The following is a 24,201-nucleotide window of genomic DNA, read 5'->3' as shown; positions in this document are numbered from 1 at the left end:
ATCTTCCCACTTGCTTGGTCAGGGTTCCTCAAAGGAAGTTCCTCTTGCTTCTGCTGATGCTGTTTTTTGGGAAAAGGAAGTAACTCCAAAGACTGGCGGAAGGAGGAAAGGTAGCTGGGTCCCATGGTGGGAACACAATTTTCTTTAGCTGAGAGAGGGATTTTATTTCCATTCCTCTTTTCATTACACACCTTCCCCAATCTTCTTTATATTCTTAAATAAATCTCAACAGCTCTTCCTTCTCACTCACTAGTCCTATACTTGAAGTGACTGGGCACTTCAACAGGGAAGAAGTAAGATCCTGGAGTCAGGAGCTGGAGGTAAGCAATAATAGGAAATGCCTAGGCTGTGAGGGTGTAAGCGGACCAGGTATACAGTTATGAGCAAGAAGCAAGAGGGAATGGGTATGCTTGCAGCAGTCCAGTTAGAGGGTATAAAGCATGCCCTGGAGTTCATCGCTGTCTTGCCCTCCCACAGCCCCTCTACCAAAAGATGCCCCACCCATACCTCCTGCTCCTTGGGCAGCCATGTTTTCAGTGGCTTCCTTAGCCAACAAGGGTTTGGTTAGCTAGTGACCAGTGATGTTGTCTGAGACAAAACACTAAGATAAGCCCGAGCAATCAAATTGTCTCTTCAGAATTTTAACCAAGGAAAACAGCCAATGGAAACTGAAGTTGAAGGGCTGAGGGGTAGGGAGAAACACAAGGGTGAGCCATGTACAAACTGAAGTTTTGAGTAAATAGAACTCTAGTATGCAGGACAAATCTGCTGGGAGAGTGACAGTAGCCCTGGGCAGACATGTAGAGAAAAGCGGAGACCCCAGGATAATGAATTCCCAGGGCTGCCTCCCCTCCAGAAGGCTTTCCAATTCTGCACCACCTATATCCTTAACAGTATGTGTCCCCTTTTGCCGGAGATAATTGAGACTCTTCTTCCCAATGAAAAGAGCCCAACTGTAACTAAAAGTTTGTACAAGTTCCAAGTAGGTAGGCTGAAAACTGAATTATTATCTGAAGAGATTTGCTTTAGGGAGAGTGAGTCGGCTGGCTCTCAGCAAACATAGCCTACCACCACAGCTTACTTGGAAGCAGCCTGTGTACTTGAGATTAGGTTTTAGGCAGGAAATAGTGTGACCTAATTTCTCCTTTGTTCTTATCATGTCAGGGTACGCCAAGTCTATGTTTGAGACCTGAAGAAAGGAAGTCTTGGCATCTACAAAATATTGGTTTGGTCCGAAAAAGTTAAATCCCTTTTAAGTCACCAAAATCCAGGTCCACAAATCTCTCTGAGGAAAGCTTTGAAACCATGACTTTTTCATTGGTTGAAAGGAGCAAAGAGGTGTGGTGGTCATGTTGATTCACCAACAAGAGCTGATGAATCATTGTTATCTCCCATTTCAAGGCTCAGGAGGGCTAAACTGGAAGGAAAACCAAAAGCAGCTCTTGTCAATATGAGACCTCCCTCATCTTTTATGTCCTCAGCTTTAGAAATGCCCCTAGGCAAGGCTGCCATCAGCACTTGACTGAAAACACATGGAGGCAGCCGATTCCGAGCATGAATTCATTATTGAAAGAATAATAAGGGAAAGTTTCTCTCTCTTGCAGCGAGAGCTGCTTTCTGGAAAATCACAGGGCTTTGAAGGAACGTGCATCATGTCTAGTAAAAAGTGGCAGAATGGAAATGGAAGGGCACATTTCCAAAAGTCTTTTCACACAAGGCATGATGGTCTGGGGTCACTCAAAATTAGTTGTTCTATCTATCAGGCCATGGCTCCCTTGAACCCACTATCCCTTCCCAGAGTTACTTGCGTCTGAAAGTTCTAGAGGAAAAGTACCAGAGTTAACTGGTCTTTCCTGGCTACCCCTCTATTTCAAAAGGTCACCTGTGGACTAAAATAGGCTGCAAAACTGTTTGGTCTTCCTTAACACTACCCCATACATCTTTGATGTACGCCAGGTAATCTGAGAGAAAGGTATATATAAGCATGAATATGGAAGAAGGAAACATTTGCAAGCCCACTGGGTATAGCTGTGCATGCCAAACATTATAGGTGTTCACCAATATCCAGTTCCCCTTTCCTTCAGAACATGGAGGAAGTGGTACCTTCCTGCCTCTTAGAAGTTAGGAGTGGCTGCATGGCTGCATGGCCAGGAAAGTAGAAGGAATGTATATCATTTTTTGAGGGAAGGACTTAATTATCAGTGCTCAATCTCTCTCTCTTTCTTTCTTACTTTCTTCTCTGTCTCCCCCTATCCACCTCTCCCTTCCCCTACTGTGGCAACTGTGGCAGTGCATGTTAATACTGAAATGCAATATTCAGTCACACATGGAGGAGAGCTTGTCTGGAGAGTCTCAGACATGCATGGATTTTGCAAGTCACTGAGATTTGAGGGGACTGTTTGATAGGCAACAAAACCAAATGTGTCCTGACTTCTGTCTAGTGATTTATTGGTTTCCTCTCCTAGCAGATCTATTTGGAGTTTTGGAAAACATGTGTTCTCTCTGAACCCTGCCCTCACTGAAATTCAGAAGTAGGCAGTGTGTTTTCTCTCACACTTAGGATGTTTGGCTGAGAAGTGTGATGAGTGCCTTCCCTCCATTTGTGCAAAAGAAGCCTCTTTGAATTCTGGAGTGGAACGAAGAAAGTCCTTTCACAGCCACAGGATAAAAGTGATGGTGATGATATTGAAAATAAAACTTGGAAAAAATGACCCTTCCAAATGTTTCCAAGACCAGTTTTTAGGCTAGAATCAGATATTTTGCACTTCTCCTTGCCTTCACTCACTTTTCTCCCATTACCTAATCCTTATCCTCCCTTTCCAGAATTCTCATTTGGCAATCCTGGTTTTGCTGGACAAACTTTTACAACCCTGTCTCTGAGCGGTCATTTTGCTTTGTTCACAACCCACAACCTAAAAGACATTATGCACAGAGTTCAAGGCTCTCTGGGTTAATCCAAAATGTTCACCCTGTAGGCTGACAGGGACCACACATTTCTGAATCTTCATCAGGACTGCAATACCTTAACAGAATAGCCAGAAGGCTAGCAGGATTAGGGAGACAAAGTTGAACTTTGATACACACACACATACACCCCCCCCTAAAATATCTCTGAATTGCATCATTACTTTTACTTTCAGTAAAAGTAATTAATGATACAAGATGCCACACTAGCATCTCATAGGTGGTACCAGCTTGGCAGATTATCAGTCTGTGGGGAAGAATGCTACCTGTGTCCTTTCTTGTGAACATTTCCTCGGGCAACTTTCCTGTGCATGTCTTCTGATCATTAAAAATGACAGGAGAAGGCAGTGATGGAGCCTCTGCTATATTCTGAGCATCACTGCCCAGAGTAAAAGATCAAACTACTAGCATTGTTCCTGGTGATTCTTTTATTTAGAAAATATTCACAAGTTCTTTACTATTGTGTGTGTAGTATTGTGCTGAGTACTTTAGTGAACTGAGGATGAATAAGAGTTGTGAACAGAAATATTACATGGGCAAGGGATGAGAGAGAAAAGAGAGTAGAAATCCTCTCTTTTGCCTGAGTTCAATCCTCTCTTTTGCCTGAAAACTCATTTGCCTGAGTTCAAATCCACATTTCATCCTTTCCAGTGACAGACTGAACCTCTCTTGCTTCAGTTCCTCATCTGTAGAGAAGGAATAATACAAAATTCTACCTTGTTAGAGTCCTAGAAGCATTAGAGAAGATTGTGTATGTAAAGTGTGTGTCAGACACACAGCAAGTGCTCCGTATCAGAGGCAGTGCTTAGGTCCTGTCCCTGCAGCATGGTTTGTGGTGAAGGCCTGCAGGGCCTTGGGCAGGAGAGTACTGTATTGATTTGTCAAACACTGGGTATAGGGCACTCTCTTAGTGTTTCTTGGGGTCAAAAAGGTAGTTTCAAGGAGGAGCCACTTAATTTTTGACATTTGGGATTAGGATATGTCTTCCTCTTGCTTTTTTCAGACACTTGTGAGTGATCCATTTTAATGTGTGAACAATTTAGCTTTTTTTTTTTTCTTGGCAGACAATGGAAGTGAAGAGAGAACAAATTAGGAGCTGCAGAGAACAGACAGCATCTTGCTCAATGTAAGGGAAGAAAAGTAATATATTTTCCTCACCCATCTCAAGGTTCGTGGCTGAGAGCACTATAACAAAACACAGATTAACAAAACATACACATTTACTTTTTTCTTCTTTTAAACTGAAAGTACCTACTAAGTGACTCAACCAAAACCAAAGAGCCTTTTATGACTTCACCATGTGTTAAGAAGGGGTTCTTAAAAGAGAGTGCAGCCCTCCCAAATCCAGAACCACCCCCAAAGAGAGTCAAAAGAAAGATACAAACAAACTCCCCAAGAGCTGGCAATAGTTGGCAGGATAGCTGGAAATAGGGTGCAACCCACATTTCTGTCCAGCCATATTCTTGAGTTCCCTCCCCTGAAGTTGGTTGGGGAACTCAAGACAGCTTGTATGCCCCAACAGGGAGAAAATCAAACCAAGTTATCAGGACAGAAATTGAGACAAACAAGGAAAGAGACAGCAGTCCCTGGGAGGGAAAGGATCAATATCAAATGAGTATCTTAAAGGCAGATTTAGCCAGGGAGTCACAATATAGACATGTTTTGTTTTGTTTTTTTCTCCTGCTAATCTGAATTTGGGAAGGAAGGGACAAGGAGAAATTTTTCTCTCTTGACCAAGCACTACAGACAGAGATCTGGAAGAGCTGAGTTTGATTAGAATTCTTACTTTTCCAGCTTTTTGTCAGTTGCCCCAGGATCTCATTTGCAAGATCCAGAATGAGTGGGGTATCTCAGTCACCCCATATTGGGCACCAGAAACTGCACAGGAGAAAAAGTAATATCTTTTCCTTAACCATTGCAAGGTTCATGGCCAAGGCCCCCATGACAAAAGACAGATTTACAAGAGAAGGCCAGGCTCACACCTGTAATCCCAGCACTTTGGGAGGCCAAGCGGGCAGATCTCCTGAGGACAGGAGTTCGAGACCAGCCTGGCCAACATGGTGAAACTCTGTCTCTACTAAAAAAAGTACAAAAGTTAGCTGCACATGGTGGCACATGCCTGTAATCCTGGCTACATGGGAGGCTGAGGCAGGAGAATTGCTTGAACCTGGGAGGCAGAGGTTACAGTAGGCCAAGATCGCGCCACTGCACTCCAACCTGGGCGACAGAGCGAGACTCCATCTCAAACAACAACAACAACAACAGCAACAACAACAACAACAAGATTTACAAGAGAAAAGCATAAAAATTTATTTAATATAAGTTTTACGTGATATGAGAACCTTTAGAAATGAAGACCTGGCTGGGCATAGTGGCTCATGCCTGTAATCCCAGCACTTTGGGAGGCTGAGCTGGGAAGGTGGCTTGAGCCTGGAGGATCACTTAAGCCCAGGAGTTCAAGACCAGCCTGGGCAACACAGTGGAGACCCTGTCTCTACAAAAAATAAAAAATTAGCCAGGTGTGGTGATGCCACCCATCTGTGGTCCCAGCTACTTGGGAGGCTGAGGTTGGAGTATCACTTGAGCCTGGGAGGTTGAGGCTGCAGTAAGCTGTGATTGCACCGCTGTACTCCAGACTGGGAGCCAGAGTGAGACTCTGGAAAACAAACAAACAAAAACAAAAAACAAAACAAAACAAAAAACCCCGCCCCCAAACCAGGGAAATCTGTGTATTTTCATACTTAAGTTTGATGAAGAGTAGATAGTCATGCAGAAGTATGATTGGAGGACTAAAGAGTATGATCTAATGGGAATAAACTGGGGGAAATTGAGCAAGGCCTGTTTGTTCAGATTATTCTCTGTCCCCGTGTCTTCAGAGATAAGAATATTCCTTTCCTCTGGGTAGAGAGTGAACACTTTAGGAATGAACATTTTACAACCTGCTTCAGGAGAGGAGGGGCGAGGGGAAGGTGAAAATGGCCTTCCTGCTTCTGCTATTTTTTCAAGGCCAACGTGCCGGAGTTTGGAGTAGTGTACCCTGAACCTCACCTCCAACTTCTCAAATAATCCCTTGATGCTCGAAATTAACCAATTCATGTCATAAGAATCCATAGGAAATGTACGTTTCCTGATTAAATGCGAAAACTCATCTTGGTTTTCACCAACATTCTATTGAACATCCCAAGTTCTCAAAATGTACCTCACTCAGAGGGTCACACACATAGTCACAGCCTGGGACATCTGCCTGTTCTGCCTCTTCCAGGTCTACCCAAATTCTTCTTGCCTTCCAATGCTCAGCACACCAATACCTTCCCTGATTCACTCCAGCTGAATAAGATGCTCTTCCCATTGCCCTTGCTGCCCCGGGCTTGGATGTGATTCTGCTTTATATTATAGTTAATAGTTTGTAAATCTTTTCCCATTCCTTGGAGTACATTTTTGGAGGGCAGGCACACATTGAGCTTTGTTTTCAAGCTTCACCTGAATACTTGGTATGCGCTCAACAAATCCTGAGTGCTTAAAGGACTCAGTCATTCTTCATCATTCTTCATCAATATGTACCTACTTGGTGCACAGCACTCTGCTGGGCACTCATAGGAGACATGAAATAGGAGGAGACTTGATTCTAGCCCTCAATGCACTAAAAATCTCTGATGGAGGAGCAGGTACAACATGATTCTACAGAGGATAGCTTGAGGTCAATAACAACCTGGGTAAGCAAGGCCAAAGGCTGGAAAGATTTAATGCCTGGCTTTGAAGGGGCTAAAGACCCCAGACTTGCCCTGAACCCAGCCTGATGCTTCAATCAGAGCCTCATGGCAGTAGGAACGTGTAGGCTGGGTGTTCTACTGGAAACGACTAAATTATCCTACGGGTCACCAATTGATTTATTTGCTAATTGACTGGCCCAGCTTTGGGCTTTAAATCTAAAGAAATCATTTCATCCTTTATTAAATACTGCATGAGTCTCACTCTTTGTTCTGCAGGGCTATACACAATATACCAATGAAACTTGAATTTACACTACAATAGTTATGCCACTAATGACCTTCAAATGCCACTAATACCATACATGCTCCACTTCTCGGCTGGATCTGAACCTGTCAGTGAATTCTGAGCCCATCGACCTCCCTCTGACACAGAGTCGACCCCCGTGCCCATGCCCGCCCCCAACCTCCCACATCATTCCATGATTTCATTTCTGAATTGGTTACTATTTGGAGATCCCAATTCCTTTACACCTACTCTTTTTATTTGGTAGACAATACTTTATTCGGAAATGTTCGCTCCTGTAATTACAAATCTTGTTAGTCATCCTCCTCCTCTCCCCAGGGGGATTGTGGGCTTTAATTAATTAATGTGGTTAAACCGCTTTGAGGTGCCTGGTTGAAAGGTGCTATATAAGTGCAAATTATTATTATGGCTGTTGACATCCCATGGCGGCAAAGCCCTCAGCCCTACACATCTAGAGACCTGAACAAAGGCTTCTTCATCTTCACCTTCCCTGCTAGGTCTGAAATCGCTAGCTCAATGGTTTAGGAGCAAATCTGTTACCATCTCAACAGCAATCAACTAATTAATCCCCATTATGTCAGCTTCCGTTTCCTTCTTCCAAGCAGTACGGTCCTGTTTTATTTCACAAATCACACCCCCATCAACTCTAGACAAAGGTCACAGTATCCCTATGGCCTCTGTTGGCCTAAAGGAAAAAAAAAAAAAAAGAGAGAGAGAGAGAGAAAGTAAGTTTGGAAAAAAAAAAAAAATGTTATGAAATGCACTAACATCCCACCAGCAACCTAATTGGAACTTTCCTCCAACAGCGGTCCTCTTCCATACCTATCACCCACAGAGCCACTGGCCTCGCAAACCAGAGACCCAGAAACACAGCAGAAGGGTGGGTTAGGGTCCTGCAGCCCTGGCTTGACTAAGGATAGCTATAGACAAAAGGGGAGTGTCACTGCGCTGGGCGGGAAGAGGTCATCCACAGAAGCAAGCACCCCTCTTCAGCTTTCTCTATGACCCCCGAGTTTCCCCTGAGAAAGCCAGCTGCCATCTGTAGCCAGGAAGCCCTCACAAAGGAAGGGGAGCATGATTTAGATGTTTTGTGCTATACCTAGCACACCACAGCCCTTAACAAATGCCCAATACTTCCACTATGATGGTAGCCATTGAAAGCAGCCCTGTAGGGGAGACTTGGCCTCGCATAGGGACGCTGCTGACCAGAACACTCCTTACAAGGTTGTGCCTCAGACCCTTTGTTCGAGTGGATGTGGGTAAGCCTCAGGGGGTCATGTCTTCATCTGCCTTCATTTATCCTCCCTATTGAAGGGCTCCTTCAGGACATTGGTCAGTCTCTGTGGGAAATGATTTGGAGAGCAACAAAAGAACTTGGGCTCTTTGGGGGGCCTTCAGAATTCAGTAAACATCTGGACATGGAAGGCCAGGTTCTCAAGCAGTCTAGCTGGGGAGATGTCAAAAGAGAGAAAGAGCTGTGTCTGCAATGCAAGCCCTTAGTTCTGTGGCGACATTTGTTGTAGAAAGACACAGACACCCCAGTAGGTAGATAGGAAGATTTTTCAAAAGCTCCTCTATTTGTCGGGTTTTGTGAGTTCAGTGCACTGTTTGTCAGTTCTCATGGCATGTGTGAGGAAACAGAAGTTTCGCATGGCTGGCAAGGGGCATGTGATGGGTGTTCTGACTCTGTGTGCACTATGAATAACCCAAGGTTGCATAAGCCTGTCCTGGTAGTCACTGTTAAGCTGTCTGTTATCCTTGAAGTTTCTGAAGCCCTCATGGGTCAAGATGACTTATGGGATTCTCACCCACGAGCACATTTTAATTGACAAAAAAATTAAGTACTAAATGGCGAAGTGATTTACACTTCATCAGTGAAATTCAGGATCTGAACTCTCGACTCTCAACGTTCCCTTTATTGTTGAGTCAATCCATTTAGAACACATTAGTCAGCATGATTCAACATTCACCACTAATCAGCATTAGTGATGGAACTAATCAGCATTCCCCAGTGTCCCTGAATCTATCCTCAAATAGCAAAAGAAATTGGCTTCTGTCAAGAGACAATGGAATGTGGTTTTTGTCAGCATTCACAAGCTGAAGTCCAGTCCCAGTCCCACGTACTCTCAGGAGCCTTCCTCAGTCATCCCAGTTGGAATGAGTCTACCTCCTTTATCCTTCTATATTCCACTGTTTGAACCTTGGTAATAGGTATCACAGTTTGCTTTTGATTAAACTTATTTAACTACATCTCTCCTAACTAGATTCTGGGCTACTAAAAGGAAGGGACCTTTTTTTTTTTTTTTTTTTTTCAGCCTTATATCCCTTGACCCCGAGCACCATGCTTTGTGAACAATAGATGCTCGACAAATATTTGCTGAACTGAACTCACTGAAATGCAGCTTAAATCATATTCCAGAAAGAACATGAAGTTCTTTGGAAGAGACTTTCAAAGAAAATCAACAACCTGAATTGATTTAACATATTTTGGTACTCTTACCTGGCCATTTTTGTAAATGCAAATTGTTAACTCTGCAAAGATAGCCAAGTGGCTTCCAGGTTCTAAAATAGGAATGTAAATCCAGTCTAACTACAGTCCAGGCCTTGGAATAAAGTTTTTCTCTATAATGTTATTCCAACTGACATTTTGTTTCATATTTTTTTAAAAAGTAGAGACAGGAAAAACATTTTGGGAAAAAAAAGTGTTTGGTCTATGAGTTTGGATCCAAGTTCATGCCCTGCCTTGTGCTATAAGCAACAGTAGCTCTCACTGAAGTTTCTTTCTTGCATACTGCATAAAAGCAAAACACATACCAAAATTCCTTCCTGGAGATTCTGTTTTGGGTGGGCAGAACAAGATTTTTGGGTGCTGACCCTTGGTGAAGTGATACCCTTTCTCTTCTACTTTAGAGTCTGGAACCAAAGCAGGTCCGGATGGCACTTTTTAATACATACAATATTTATGCTGCATTTTAAGAGTATAACTCTATTATGCAACAAGCCCAGCCCTTAAGTCTGTACTATTGCACCTAATCTCTGCAACTGGGCTCCTCAGAAAGGGCTGTGTCACCGAATATTCATTTTCTTTTCTTTTCTCATGATAACAGAACTCCCAAAATTTAGCTGGGTATATGGCCACCCAGATTAATGGCTACATTTTTAGCCTTTCTGATCATATATTTACAGACTGGCCAACATCATATAAACAGAAATAATGTATATAACTTCTGGTTAATGTCCCAAGGGAAGGGGGGTGCTTTCCCTCCCACCATCATTCTCTATCTCATGCACATCCTGCTACTGGGATGGAGGGCATGATGCTGAACCATTCTTGACCATGGTAATGGCAACATCCTAGGTGTGACAGAGCAAAAAGCCAATGGTCTGGACTCTTGGATAGACATGTAGAGCTGAGCTGCCATGCCAGCTCTGGACTGCGTTCCTCCTCAGCACGACATGAGGAAGTAGTACATCTCTATCATGTATACCACTGTTAGTTTAGGTTATAGTTACACCTGGCCAAACTTATAATTGAACTGCACTCAGGGACTTTGTTGAAGGATTATTATATCAGTATGACCAATCCATTTTAGCTTAGAATTTCCAGATTCAAATTTCAGGACAGGCCTGAAACTATCTCAACAGAGGCTCATGAAGCCTGAGAGGTAAGTTGCCACAGGGGCTGCCATGATGGAAGATGAGAGAGCCCAAACCCACTTCTGATTTTCTAAAATCTTAGGAGCCCAGGCTGAGGGCTTAGAAAGGGCTACAAACCCAGTTTTGAGGCAGTGAACATTACTTTACCTTTCTGGAACTCAGTTCCCTCAAGTGAGAATCAGGGTGATGGATGAGATTAAAAGCTCGCTTTCTGGGAAGTATTCCATAGTTAACTTTAGGGAAATGAGGACTTTTTTTAAGAGAGAGAGATGGGGTTTTGCTCTGTCACTCAGGCTAGAGTGCAGCACATCCCTAAAGAAGGCATGAGAAGACTGCCTGTGGAAAGATGACAACAAACTTATGATTATACGAGGCTGCAGAGAAATTGGTCCACTATCTCCAGAACGAGTGTACGCTGGTAAAAGTCTTTGGAGAGCAATTTGGGAAAATACAGTAAAAATGAAAACGTGCAGACACTCTGACCAGCCATTTCGTTTTTTATATATACCTAGTGAAACCCTCATACCTAAATATGAAGAAACACGTAATAAAACTGTTAAGAATAATCAAAATTTCCATAAGTAGAGGAGTGGGTAACGTGGTATATTCACACACTGAATAGATGTGGATATCTAAGATGAAAGAGCAGGACCTGTGTATCACGTGGCCTGTGTATCATGTGACCTGTGTATCACGTGGCTATATTACAAAAACAATGTTAAGCAACAAAAGCAAGTTGTGAAATCCTGTACAATAAACCATTTATGCAAATTTCAGAATGCACTCAAAATCAATCGTTGTACTATGTGTGGATTCACACACATGTAGAAACATTTTTAAGAACGGAGAGGAAAGATGTAGACCGAACTCTGGAGAGTTTTCACTTTTGTGGAGGAATGTGGGATGAGGAGGGAATGGACCAGGAATAGGTACAAAGGAGTCCTAAAGTTTGTCAAGTTTCATTCCTGTAATTAAAAAAAAAAAAAATCTGAAACAAATGGGACAAAATTTTAGTATTTGTTTATTTGGGGTGTTAGATTCACCTGTTTTCTTTTATGATTTTCTGTGCTGTTCTGTATTTAAAATATTTTTTCATATATTATAAAATATTTCCAAATATTGTAAAATCTCTCTTCAAGGCTAACTGCCAGAAAAAAAAAAGTAAACAAAGCAGAGAGCCTGTATGGGAAGATGTCACGGAGGGAGGGGGTGTAAAGTGAATGTGGACAGGGGAGAAGAGAACTGAGCAGATGGGAGTCCTTCCTCTCCTTTCTCATCTCCCGGGGAGGCCCCACACTAAGAGGCAGGCAGAAGCAGCAAAGGTCAGCGCCTTGGCCTAGACAAACTTTCTGAGGCTGCAGTGGCACCGGGCAGACTGGGGACAATGTGGCCGGTCTGCTCTGCCTTCTTCTCCATGACCTCTGGGAGAGGAGTTCACTCTCTTTGCTCCATTGAGTTCCAGGGCTCTTTGCCCAGGCTCCCACAAGAATGCCAGGCTGTGCCAGGTGCGGAGGTGGTATTTACCATGCAGACACCTCTGTACCTGGATGGAAATAAATTGAGAATCTTCTGGGTCACTTTGAGTCCAGCAGCATACAACATTTTGATAGGTTACTGATTCAAACCGAAATCGGATGAACTCAGGGGGTGGTATTTGCGGGGAAATTTTTTTCAGTAAATCATCCAGTTGGCTCAGTGACTGAAAAAACAGGGTGGGAAAACTTAACGCAAGTTTGTGACAAGGGAACAAACAGAAGAGATTAATGCCTTTCCTGATACGTTTCAAAAGGTGATCAAACCGTTCTTGATTGCAAAAGCAAATCAAGAAAGATGAGGCACATAGCTTTTCAGCTCTAAAAAGGATCACTGTTGCTTTGTTTTCTGTTTTCTTCTGCCACCCTATGCCAAGTGGTTGGAGATATGGGAAACTAATTTCATTTCCAGCACTTTCTCTGGACCTGTCTCACGGTGCCCCGGTCTCCCCAGCTCCCACTCCACGGTTTATGCTGCTCATTTAAACCTACACGGATAGACAACAGCGTCAGGATCCAAATTCAACCTGTCATACCTGACTTTGATTTTGCAAAAATGGTATAAAAAACACGCTTCTGTCTTACTGGGGAACTAAGCCACTATCTTCTGTCCTGTTCCAAACAACCTGGCTTTTCTTTTACAAATCCTCCCCAGATCCCTGTGGAAAGGAGTAAAGGGGAGGCTGTGCTAGATCAACCCTTCATTCCCCTGGGCCTCCCCTTCCTTAGGTTCTGTTTCCCCAAGTCTGCAGGTGTTTGTGCCTATGAGCCCCTGAAAACTAGGAGGGCTCCCAGAGAGCTGGGACCTGGGTTTTCCTCTAGGCCTCCTGCAGTGCCAGCGACACGGCCCAGCTGCTTTCAATGACAGAATCTTTATTCCTGGCCTTGAGTCCCAGCTGTGTTCTGGGTGGCACAACATTTGAGGCTTGCCAGGGGAACAAAGGACATGACCAGAGGAGACGTGCGTCAGCCTGGAGTTCACTGTAAACTCCCTTTCCTTTCTGTTGCCAGGTGCTTCTGTGGGCACACACCATTAAAGCTGATTCCCAGAACCAACTCCTGCTCTTCCCTCTCCACTAGGCCCCAGCACACCTGAGCATCACTCTAAGAAGCTAGCCAAACCGCTAAGCTTTTTCACTTGGCAGGCACTGAGACTTGCATGGTGAACTCTGGGGACCAAAGGAAAAATGGATTCATGAGATCCCCTCCTACCTCTGCCTTTCCCACTTCATTGCACAGAGAGGCTCAACTCTCTGCCTGGGATCTAGCCCCCTCTCAGAGTCCAAACCCTCAGGAAACTGGTGGCTGTGAGCTCCCTCTCCTTTGGGGCCTAAGTATTTCCAGCATCCAGGGCCCAGCATCCAGAGGCCAGGATCCCAGACAAACGCTGGACAGACAAAGAAGATGCAAACAGGATGGTATTACCATGTTAATGGCCTGAGTTGAGGCCTCCTGAAGATGCTGGGAGGAGGGGGGTTCTTTCATTTACTTTTTCTTTCTTTCTTTTTCTTCTTCTTCTTCTTTTTGCAAAAAGAGAATAGTTCCGCTTTCTATTTTACTACAACAATAGCATGGACCGGCTCCTTCAAGTGTTTCAAAAAGCAGCCTGAGAAATCTCTAACCAGCCCCTCAGTCTCTCCAGCCTGCCGCTTTATTGTCCTTCCCATCCCAGTGAACAAAGGGGACGAAAGGGTAGAAGGCCCCCAGTTGCTGACTGTTCTCAGCATCCTAATCCTTGAGAACCGGTGAGGGAAATGGCCTGTGGAGCTGGTAAATCGAATTCTGCCCTCACCTTTTATTCCCTCCCTCTGCTTGGCACTCAGGAGTTCTTCAGGTATTATAAAATCTCCTGGCTAGCAGGCCAGTAGGCATCTTGGGGCTTGCTAAGGGATAAAAGGTACCGAGGGATCATTCCCTACCCCCACAGGTAGCCGGTGTGGTGGGCTTGTTTCCACCATCCAGGCGGCTCTATTGAAGACCAAATGTCAGCCACAGTGGCTGGCGGTCTCCCTTCTAGTTGGCAGCACAGGAGTTGCCCTGTCTGTCTCTAAGTCCCTGGACATAGGCTGCATATCCCACCCAGAGCTCCAGGTGCCAACCTCCACACCAACTCGGGGCTCACCTGCCGGTGCAACTCCTCATGGAAGGAAAGCTACTTGGCCTTGACTGACGGTAACTTTCCAAGTTTTCCACCCAGGGACCAAGGGTTTCTTTGCTTTAAACCTGGGGAATCGTGCAGGTGTCTTTTAGTTCAGTCATCTGGTAAGAAGGGGGAAAAATTAGCTTTGATGATACAGTATGTGGCGATCTCAAGGGTACAACTGGGCTGAGCTAAGGGAATGATGAGTACATCCTTGCCTAGGAGGATCGGACAAAGCTGATATGACAAGGCTGTTGGAGATGCTGCAGGCTGGTTACAACAATCCATGTAAGAAAAACGTTTTATGCTGCGGCCCCCACAGAAACCCATAGTGTGCGCACATTCACAAACACACACTCACACAAGAAATATTTTATGAAATGATACAATATGTGTGACATAATCTGGTATTTTTTCTTCTCTCTTTCTTCTGTCTTCTCTCTCTCTCGGTTTTCAAATGCCGGTTGTGATTCATCAGTTTCACTTCATGACCCACCAATGGGTTGCGACAGTTTTCAAAGCCTTGAATCAAGGTTAATGTTTTCATTTTCCAGCTGACAAAATCAAGGCCCAGATATTTTCTCAAGATCATAACAAAGCTGAAAGCAAAATCCAAAGGTTCTTTCTAATAAAGGAGGGACCTGCATTTTCTGGGGACCCGCATTTTTTGTTTTCCCAAAGTCTTTGGGAGCACACAGCAAGAAGGCGGGGCGTGTCAAGAGGTTTGTTTTCAGGGGCATTGCTGGTAAAAGCAGAGGTGCTCCACTGCTTCTGGGAAACCTCAGAGAGGGATGTGTAGCTTGGGGGAGTGGGAGAGAGAAAACAACTTAGAAAGCACCCAGGTGAGGTTCTAAGGTCTCCCAACCAAGCATTTTACTTATTGGTTGTTGTTCTTGAATCATAAGACATTTTCCTGAATTTTTATCTTTCCTAGACACAGCTCCAGGTCAGCCTCCTTTAGTGATCCACTTTCTCCCCTGTTTTCCAACTTTTTCGAAAAGTCATTCCTTGCAGTTTTTTTTTAACCTCTACCAATTCATTGTATTTCCAGGCTCTACTTTCTCTAAATAACTTTCTCTTCCCTCTTAAAATCATGATCTTAGCAATGAGCATTAGAGAGGCAACTCAGTGACTCTTGTTCTCACAAATATTATCCCAAAAGTTATCCAAATTTGACCAGGCTTAGAAATGCTATTTAACAAAATGCCTAGTGATCAGGGTGCATGTATCACATCAAGGCTCTTCATACAGGTCATCTGAGCAGAACAAACTCTTTTCCTCCTGAAATTATCTTGTAGTCTTCCATAGAATTTCTTGAAATCTTCATCTAAATTTGCTACTTACTACACTTCTAATCTTTTACGAAAGCCTCTAAAAATGAAGAGCTGAATGCCACCCTGTGTACTGGGTAAATAAAAGTCCAGCTTTCTGATTGCTTATTAGTTATACACCCTTAGAGAGTATGTAACAAAGAGGCCTGCTGTTTGCTTTGCTTAATCTGGTCTTAAAATCTCTGCTCTTTTGTCAGAAAACACTATTTGCAATTGTAAAAAAAAATATTTACCAAGGAACTTGGATAGCATAAGTCAAAGGCTAAGAGCCAAAGGTTGTAGTTCTCACCCCAAATTTTGTGGACCTGAGAGTCCCCGCTGTGGAGCTCAGCTGCACCAAACAAACATGCTGCTTTGTGAGTCCATTAAGAAGCAGACATTTTAGAAGGGGAAGGAAAGGGAAGGCTGCAGCCTGTTCCTTAGTTAGAAGCATGAACTCCCCAGCCTGCCCCACATAATCCTTGCTAGGTCTTTGTAATGCAATGTATCTCCATGGGGAAATTACAGGGACTGCCCTGTTTCACAAACCTGGGAAAAATACTTAACTTATAAATCCTTCAGGGCAGGCCTTCTCCCATGGACAGCAGTGACAATATGCTCCTCTGGGGTGAGGCCAGATATTCACTTAAGCATCTCTGTGGGTGGGGTCTCCTGCTCAACAGCGGGGGACAGATGTGTATCCTGAGCACTTCTGTGTGGATCCTTCCTCATCCGCAAAGCAGTTTTGGACATCTGATCTTGTGGGCTGACTCTTCTAACAGTGCTTGAATTTACCCCTTTATGTTAATTATTTTCTGGAAAGACCTGCATTCCGGTGCCTTTCCTAACCACTGGCGTATCTAGCATCTAGAAATGAACCGCCATTGTAGATCAGTGAGTTCCAGGACATGGCCTCAGGGTGCTCTACCCTAAGCAAGAACTCAGCTCCTTCTAAGTCCTGGGCTCATGTCACAAGGTGCAGGTCCTAAAGGTCTGGTCCCCAGCAGGAAGACCATGTCAGGACAGGACAGGAAAAGGAAACAGGATAACCAGAAGGAGTCAGGGAAGTAGGGCTCATGGAGTCATGATATTGTGCCCCAGAGGCTGCCAACCCGGACGGTTCTTCAGCTTGTTAAGCAAGAGGGCTCTGGGGCAGCATTGGCTCCTCACCTCCCCGCTGGTGTCAGAATAATTGCCCACTTCATGCCATAGGATCTGCAAAGAGGAATGGGGTGGTAGCAATTCCGAGCTTTCTTGGTTTGATCCTCATGTTTTGATTGTCTCATTCTGTTAGGAAATTCTGTAGGTCTCCTTCAGCCCTACCTCAATCTTCTCTGTCAAATTCTTGCCACAACTGCTGATCTCTTGCTCTCATTAGGGTAAATATCACTGGCCAATGCATCTTGGCTTTTGATTCTGTCTAGAGCTAGCTTCTATCAGAACCATAGCAGTAATTACCACTAGCAATGGGCAGCACTGAGCATAATCAGCTGAAAGAAATGGCTTAATCCAAGGATCTTACCTTGAAGAACCAGGCCTTCCTCCTTGATGGTGTAGACAAATGAGGTGAAGGGAGCCAGAGGGGACTTGGCAATAAGAATCTGCACATAAAGCACATTTTTCTAGGATTAGTCAAAGGATCAGGGATGGGCCTCTATTCAGTCCCCTTCCCACTTTGAGACAAAGTGGTAACATAGGACTATAAGTCACAAGGCTTATTTAAAAAAAAAAAATTTTATAACCCAATGTTTAAATGAGTGCTACCCTTTCAAAGTGGTCACCTTAAAAGGCTATACACTTATCCCAACTATTCTACCATCAAATGCCATATTCCTGAATCAATTCTTCTGGAAATAAGTCTCATTATTTTATAACATCCCCTTCCCACTTTGAGACAAAGTGGTAACATAGGATTATAAGTAACAAGCCTTATTAAAAAAGAATTTTTATAACCCAATATTTAAATGAGTGTTATCCTTTCAAAGTGGTCACCTTAAAAGGCTGTACATTTATTCCAACTATTCTGCCATCAAAAGCCATATTCTTGAATCAATTCTTCTAGAAATAAGCCTCATTATTTTATAACACATGCTTAAATAGCTACCTTTCTGCCTAAAAATAAACCTAGCTTGATTCTTTAATTTTATTTATAAACTTAGCCGTTTTACTAAAAAAATTCAAAGGTACCTTTAAAAGATTTACTATCACTGCAAATATTCAAAATAACTTGTGAAAGGCAAAGCAATTGAAGGTTTCTTTGTTGGCTCTGGTCCTTCACCAAATCCTTTACTACGTGACTACATTTTCTCTTACTTAAGGTGTACAGCATTTCCCATGGCCCTTGATTGTGGGTTTGGGCATACGACTTGCCAGGTGGCATGACACAGGTTGTGCCAGTTCCCAGCCGAGGCCTCAAAAAGCCTCAAGTATTTCTAGTTGTTCTCTTAACATTTGTGCCATCGTCAGAGAAAAGTATGTCCATGCTAGTCTGTTATCTCAGAAGGAGGGCAATACATACCTGAAACAGAGCTGGCCAGGAAGGCTTAAGCTAAAGAGTTGACCCCCAGGAGACCTACAGATACACAAATTAAATATCGCTGCATGCCTTTGAGATTTTGGTGGTGGAGTCATGAAGCATTAGTACAGCAAGAGTTAACTGATATACCAGCCAAAATATCAAAACATGTTTTCAGCAATGGCATTTTCCTAAGACAACACTTATTTTAAAGGAGATGGTTATCTGGTCATTTAAAAGATCAGTATCGTTAAGCTATTATCACATCTCATATGGTTTACAGAACCTCTAATAATTGGTGGATTATTTTATTACAGTATTTCTACTGAAGGAAGATTAACATCAGTTTCCTGTTTTACAAATTAAAAAAAACATTATCAGAAACAGGGACAGTTTGAACCCTGAACTGTATAGGTAATCAGGGAGGCAAGGGAGAAAGAAGAAACTATTTCAAATAATCAAAAGGCTTATATATAATACCTTAGCCTATCTCAATTCAACAAATATTTGCTGTCAAGTATGAGAAGTGGTGGAAAAATGTGATGGAAAGATCACAGGTTTTAGTCATGGGCTTGGAATCTAGCTCTTCCACTCATCGGCTAGGAGCTTATGGCAGAGCCTACAATTTTCCTCTAGTAGCCATTCCCCCTCTTCCCTTTACTAAATAACTCCCCAAGTTTCCACATTTCTCTGCTTCTTTTGCAAGTAGGTGTGGCTATGTGACCAAGCCTTTACTAGCAGAATGTGAGTACAAATGACAGGTAGAACCTCTGGATTATGTTTTCATAAGAAAACTGCGTGCTCTTCACTTTCCCTTTCACCCTTCCCAAGGCAGGAACCAGATCCAAGCAAATGGGTGTGGACAACACTGTGGGGATGACAAGGCAGGATGAGAGAGGGAAGCTGGGTGGCTTCAGAGAGCATCAGTGTCTCCCACTCGGGGTCACCAGTCCTCTCAGGGCAGAGCAACTTGTCTCAACCACTGTATTTTTATCTTTGTTACTACAGTGCAGCCTGAACTCTAACCAAAACTGTGACTCTGGACAACCTAAATTTGTTAAGTCTCAGTTTCCTCACATGTAAAATGTTGATAAAAACACCTTCCCAAGTGGGATTATTATGAGGATTAAATTAAGTATGCAAAATACCTGTCACTGTGTCAAACACAAAATAAATTCATAATAAATAATAGGAACATTTCCAACTAACCCATCACATATGGTTCCCTTAACCCTCACTCACCAAACAACAATATATCAGTTGGCTTCTACCAGAAGAAAGTCTCCAGTTGAATCGCAGTAATTTTTACAAATGTTCTAAAGTTATCTAGATAAACTAGTTAATCATTCTCAGAACCAATGAGAAGAAAGTAAAGGTAGGCATTTACACTTTCATGTCAAAAATATCTCATTTGAAGATTAAGGTGGATCCTTTCTGCCTGAGATAGTTTGGAGATGGTTCAAAGTGAATTTATTTTATTTTTTATTTTTTATTTTTTTGAGACGGAGTCTAGCTCTGTTGCCTATGCTGGAGTGCAGTGGCACAATCTCGGCTCACTGCAAGCTCTGCCTCCCGGGTTCATACCATTCTCCTGCCTCAGCCTCCCGAGTAGCTGGGACTACAGGCGCCCACCACCACACCCAGCTGATTTTTTTGTATTTTTTAGTAGAGACGGGGTTTCACCGTGTTAACCAGGATGGTCTCGATCTCCAGACCTCGTGATCCACCCGCCTCGGCCTCCCAAAGTGCTGGGATTACAGGCGTGAGCCATCGCGCCCAGCCCGGTTCAATGTGAATTTTAAGGATACCCCTTAGAAGGGGAATGGCATGGGAGAAGAAAAGATGGTGGTTCTCGATTTTAATGTGGGTTTGCATCACTGTGGGTCCTGTTGACCTACACATTCTGATTCTGTACGTTTTGAGTGGAGCCTGAGAGAGTCTACATTTCTAACAGGCTCCCAAGAGATGCTGATGCTGTGGTTCACAGACCACATTTTGAGTAGCCAGGTTCTAGGCAATTAGCCTGATTGAAAAGTCTAAGATGGAGAAGCAAGAGATGGGAGATGTGGGGCCAGTTAGGAGGCGACGCCAATAATTCAGTGATGAGATGATAAGGGCCTAAACTACAGCTGTGTCAGAAAGAGTGGGAAAAAAGGAAATGGATAAGATAAATGTAAATCCTTTAGATCTAAACAGCAGTAAAAATAAACTAAACATATAAAAAATCTCAGATCTTTGTTGTCTGTATGTAGCAACTAGACATGAAACCAAAAGGGTGTAAATAGCAATAAATAAAGAATCATGCTATGTTTTAAAAAATAATACCATTTTTATATTATGCACTGCAGAAGCTGAGACCCACAAAAAAAGAATGTAATATTCCAGTGCGACACAAGAATGGCATCTAAGCCTAAGCCTTCCAACTCTGTGGTGCTAACTCCACCTTCTAATAGCCAGTCTATGAACAAGCCCTGAACCCCAGCCAAAAGGATCTCACACCTGGAGGGACCTCCCTGCCGGAAATCAAAGAGTTTGGACAGGTCACTGATTAACACACTGTCCTTCTGGAGCAGGATTTAAAATGAGTCATCAAAAGGATGATCTGTGTGCAGTTAGAAAAAGGAAGTGATAAGTTATGTCAGATGAATTCCATTTCCTTTCTTTGGAAAAGAACTTCCAGATTGATAGATCAGAGGGCTACCACCAACACAAAATATCTGATTTCAGCAAAAAATGTGACAAACTCTCTTGATAGCCTTCTGGATAAAGTGAAGATAAGTTGAGCTGGGTGCTAATACCATTAAGTGGACTTATGAGTGACCAAAAGGTCAGTAGTAACCTGGTGAGGGGCAGCAACCTCTAGTAGATTGTACTGCATTCTAGCTTGGTCTTACTGATTTGAATGATATTGCTGATGTATTCAAACACACCCATACAACAAATATGAAATCCAGCAGGGAATAGAACTTACAGAAACTGCTCCTCTAATACAGCTTACATTCTAAAGAAATATAAGAAGTACAAAATAAATAAATAAAAATGTTATGTTCGATGAGTATCCATGCAATGGATGAAAAGAGCAGATAAAGAATATAGGAAGTATATTGGATTGGAGGTGGGGGCATCAATTTTGGATAGAGTATCATGAGATCTCACTGAAGAAGTGATATTTGGACTTGTGAATCATGTAACTAAACCCACTGATGAGATGCTGAACTGATGGGAAGGTAACAGAAGATTTAGAGAAATATTAAGAGAAAGAGTTCATATATTAGATTAGATAATCATGATATCAAAACAAATCTCAATTTGGTTAGAATGTTGGAACAAATCCTACACATTGATTGGAATGCAATTTTATTGAACTAAATGAAAGGCCTTGTCCTTGAGAACAGAGCACCAATGATTCATTATGGAACAGGCAAAATGAAATTCAGCATCCAGAAAATGGAATGTTGGTTAACTATAGTTCAATATTAGTCAGCTGTGAGATGTAATTCTCAAAAATCTAGCATGTTCTCAGGTTACATCAATGGAGATATAGTATGTAGAACAAGGGAGGTGATAGTCCTGCTCTCCTCCTCACCCAGCAAACCATGCCTGATGCAATGTGTTTGGATTGGGGCCCAAATTCCGAAAGAAAAAATGACAAACAAGAAGGTGGTTGGAGGTCCAAAGCAATCCATGACCACAAACACGTCAATGCAAACATCATGGTAAGAGGACTGGAGTGAAGATGCATATTGCTTTTACTATGAGTTTTCTAACCTGAAGATTCTGTAATATTATATGCTAGTATTATATACTAGTATATACTACTAGATGCATATTGCTTTTGAGTTTTCTAACCTGAAGATTCTGTTGTATTATATACTAGTGAGGGGAAGTGTAAATTAGCTTTCTAGCCCAATATATTTCAGGAAAAAAAGTGATGCTTGCCATGTATCTTTGTAGATACATACAGATTCCTCCCTATTTTTGATCCAAATTAATGCCCCATGACCCTTCTGCCATTCAAACTATAAACTATCCTCTTCTAAAGCAGACAACCCCCAGCAGATAATTTAGGTTGTGCTGGTTCAGATGTTCAGCCATTCTATAAATCTGGGGAGTTCTAATCATTGTCTGACTTAGGCAGTTTTCAAGTATCATTCTATCTTCTTCAATACATGATACCCTGCAGGGAGGCCTAGCTACTTAGTAAAACAACAGGGCCCTACTGAAAAATTCTGATCACACTCAAACCTGTGTGCAATGTGTGAAGGCTGGCTTTGGAAGTCTGGGGGTTTACAGAAATATATAACTGAGCAAGAATGAGTGTAGACATATGTGGCTCAGAAAGCCTGGGGCTCCATGTGGTAGGTATGTGGTATGTGGGCGGTTAATCCCATCTCCCACAAATAGCCAAATTGTTTCTTCTTGAATATTTCCTTCATATCAGACCAGCTCAGCTTTAACTGCACTGGAACAAATACACTTTCTCCTCTCTTTACCTATCCTTGCAAGGTAAGGGATCCCCCATATTTTAAAATTCTCTGGAGGGGTCGGGCCTGTAATCTCAGCACTTTGGGAGGTTGAGGCAGGAGGACTGCTTGAGGTTAGGAGTTTGAGACCAGCCTGGGCAACATAGTGAGACTCTGTTTCGATTAATTGATCCAACTATCCACCAATTCTTTGGCGGAACATTTAAGGTATATCAAATATGTACTAGGTGCTGGATCCCCAATCCCACTACCATCTGGAAACAATTTTGGTTATGTGTACCATCCACCCACCCATCCATGCACTTTTTCAATCCACAAATATTTACTGGGCTCTTTTCTTTGTGCTCGGCACTGTTCTAGGTGCAGGGGATAGAGCAGGGAACAAGACAGAGAGGTCCCTGATCTTATGGAACTGACATTCTGGTGGCAGAAGACAGACAATACAGGGAAGCCGTTGGGCTTTTTCCACTGTGACATTCTACTATGTGCTCCTCACTCTAGGGCATTCAATCCATCCAGCAACAAACATTTATTGAGTACCACACTTTGGGCCAGGCGGATTCAATTTACACTCTGTAAATCTGCACTTATTAAAATACTGCTACCTGTTTCTCCCTCAGTTTATTTTTTAGAGGCAAGCTCTGAATTCTCAGTGGAACTCAGCAGATCTGGGCATGTTCTGTAATCTCACTCTGTTCCCTTCTCCAGAGCCCAATGTGGTGCTTTTCAGCTGAGGGCTCCGAGAATGACGGGCAGGCATCTTCCTCACTGTTCCTTCACTTCATCCCTATGCTGGTGTGTGGAGGTTTCCATCCAATGACAAGTGGAAACACAGAGGCCTGTGTACTCTAAATAAAGCGTGGAAGGAAAATTGGCCACTGGGGCCCATGGGCTTCTCCCCGAAAACTCTCTCCTCTTTCTTTTATGTCCCTCCCCACAGGTTTCTATTTTGCTCTCAGTAACTAAGCTGTCAACTAATTATCTCTACCCCTAAAGTGAGGGCTGGTAAATCTTCCCGCATTAGCCTTCTTAGGTGTGTCTGCATTGTAATATAAGACTCTCAAAAAGGAGAAACGGTCTGTAATGATAGAAAGTGCAATAGGACTGGAGTGGGTAGGGGAGGCTTCCAGGGTTCCTACAGTAATAATGCTGATGAGAACAACAACAACCAACAGACATTAATCTTCACAATAATCCTTGAAGGTAGGTAGCTTATAAGTCCTGAAGCTGGGTTCCAACCCAGGCTACCTGGTTCTGTACTGCCTGGTCTGTACTTTTGACCACCACAATGGCAGCTCCCAATCTGCCACATACAACTCAATCCACTTTTCTGGGATAATACATCAAATGAGGCAGGATACATAACAGCAAATAAGGGCTTTTTTTTTTTTTTTTTCCCCTGCATGGATATTGCATGATTCAAGACAAAGAAGGGGGCTGGACAGGGTATCCGTGCGGGCTGCCTCAGCTGTTCGCAAGCTTTCACACTGGCAATCTTCCTTCTGCCCTTCATCCCTGAAAGTCCAAATACAAATGTCATGTCTTCCAGAAGCTTCAGCCGATTTCTCCAGCCTAAAGTGTTCTC

At 43.0% G+C, this 24,201-nt stretch overlaps 1 protein-coding gene across 9 annotated transcripts in view; it reads right to left on the bottom strand.

Moving 5' to 3' along the window:
- Nucleotides 1-24,201, bottom strand: part of RAD51B (RAD51 paralog B) — an 848,991-nt gene that overhangs the window by 202,143 nt on the left and 622,647 nt on the right. For 6 of the 9 annotated variants that reach the window (XM_025392668.1, XM_025392661.1, XM_025392662.1 and 3 more), the window contains exon 10: nucleotides 17,140-17,218. In XM_025392668.1, the coding sequence (XP_025248453.1) occupies nucleotides 17,140-17,218 (79 nt within the window). Of the gene's footprint in view, nucleotides 1-7,219; nucleotides 7,664-14,664; nucleotides 14,862-17,139; nucleotides 17,219-24,201 lie in introns of those variants that run through there. The other 3 variants (XM_025392666.1, XM_025392669.1, XM_025392667.1) reach the window with 3 other exon arrangements.

This window comes from Theropithecus gelada, chromosome 7b (assembly GCF_003255815.1).
Source record: "Theropithecus gelada isolate Dixy chromosome 7b, Tgel_1.0, whole genome shotgun sequence".
Lineage (NCBI taxonomy): Eukaryota > Metazoa > Chordata > Mammalia > Primates > Cercopithecidae > Theropithecus > Theropithecus gelada.
This window is presented reverse-complemented; position numbering and strand designations above follow the sequence as displayed.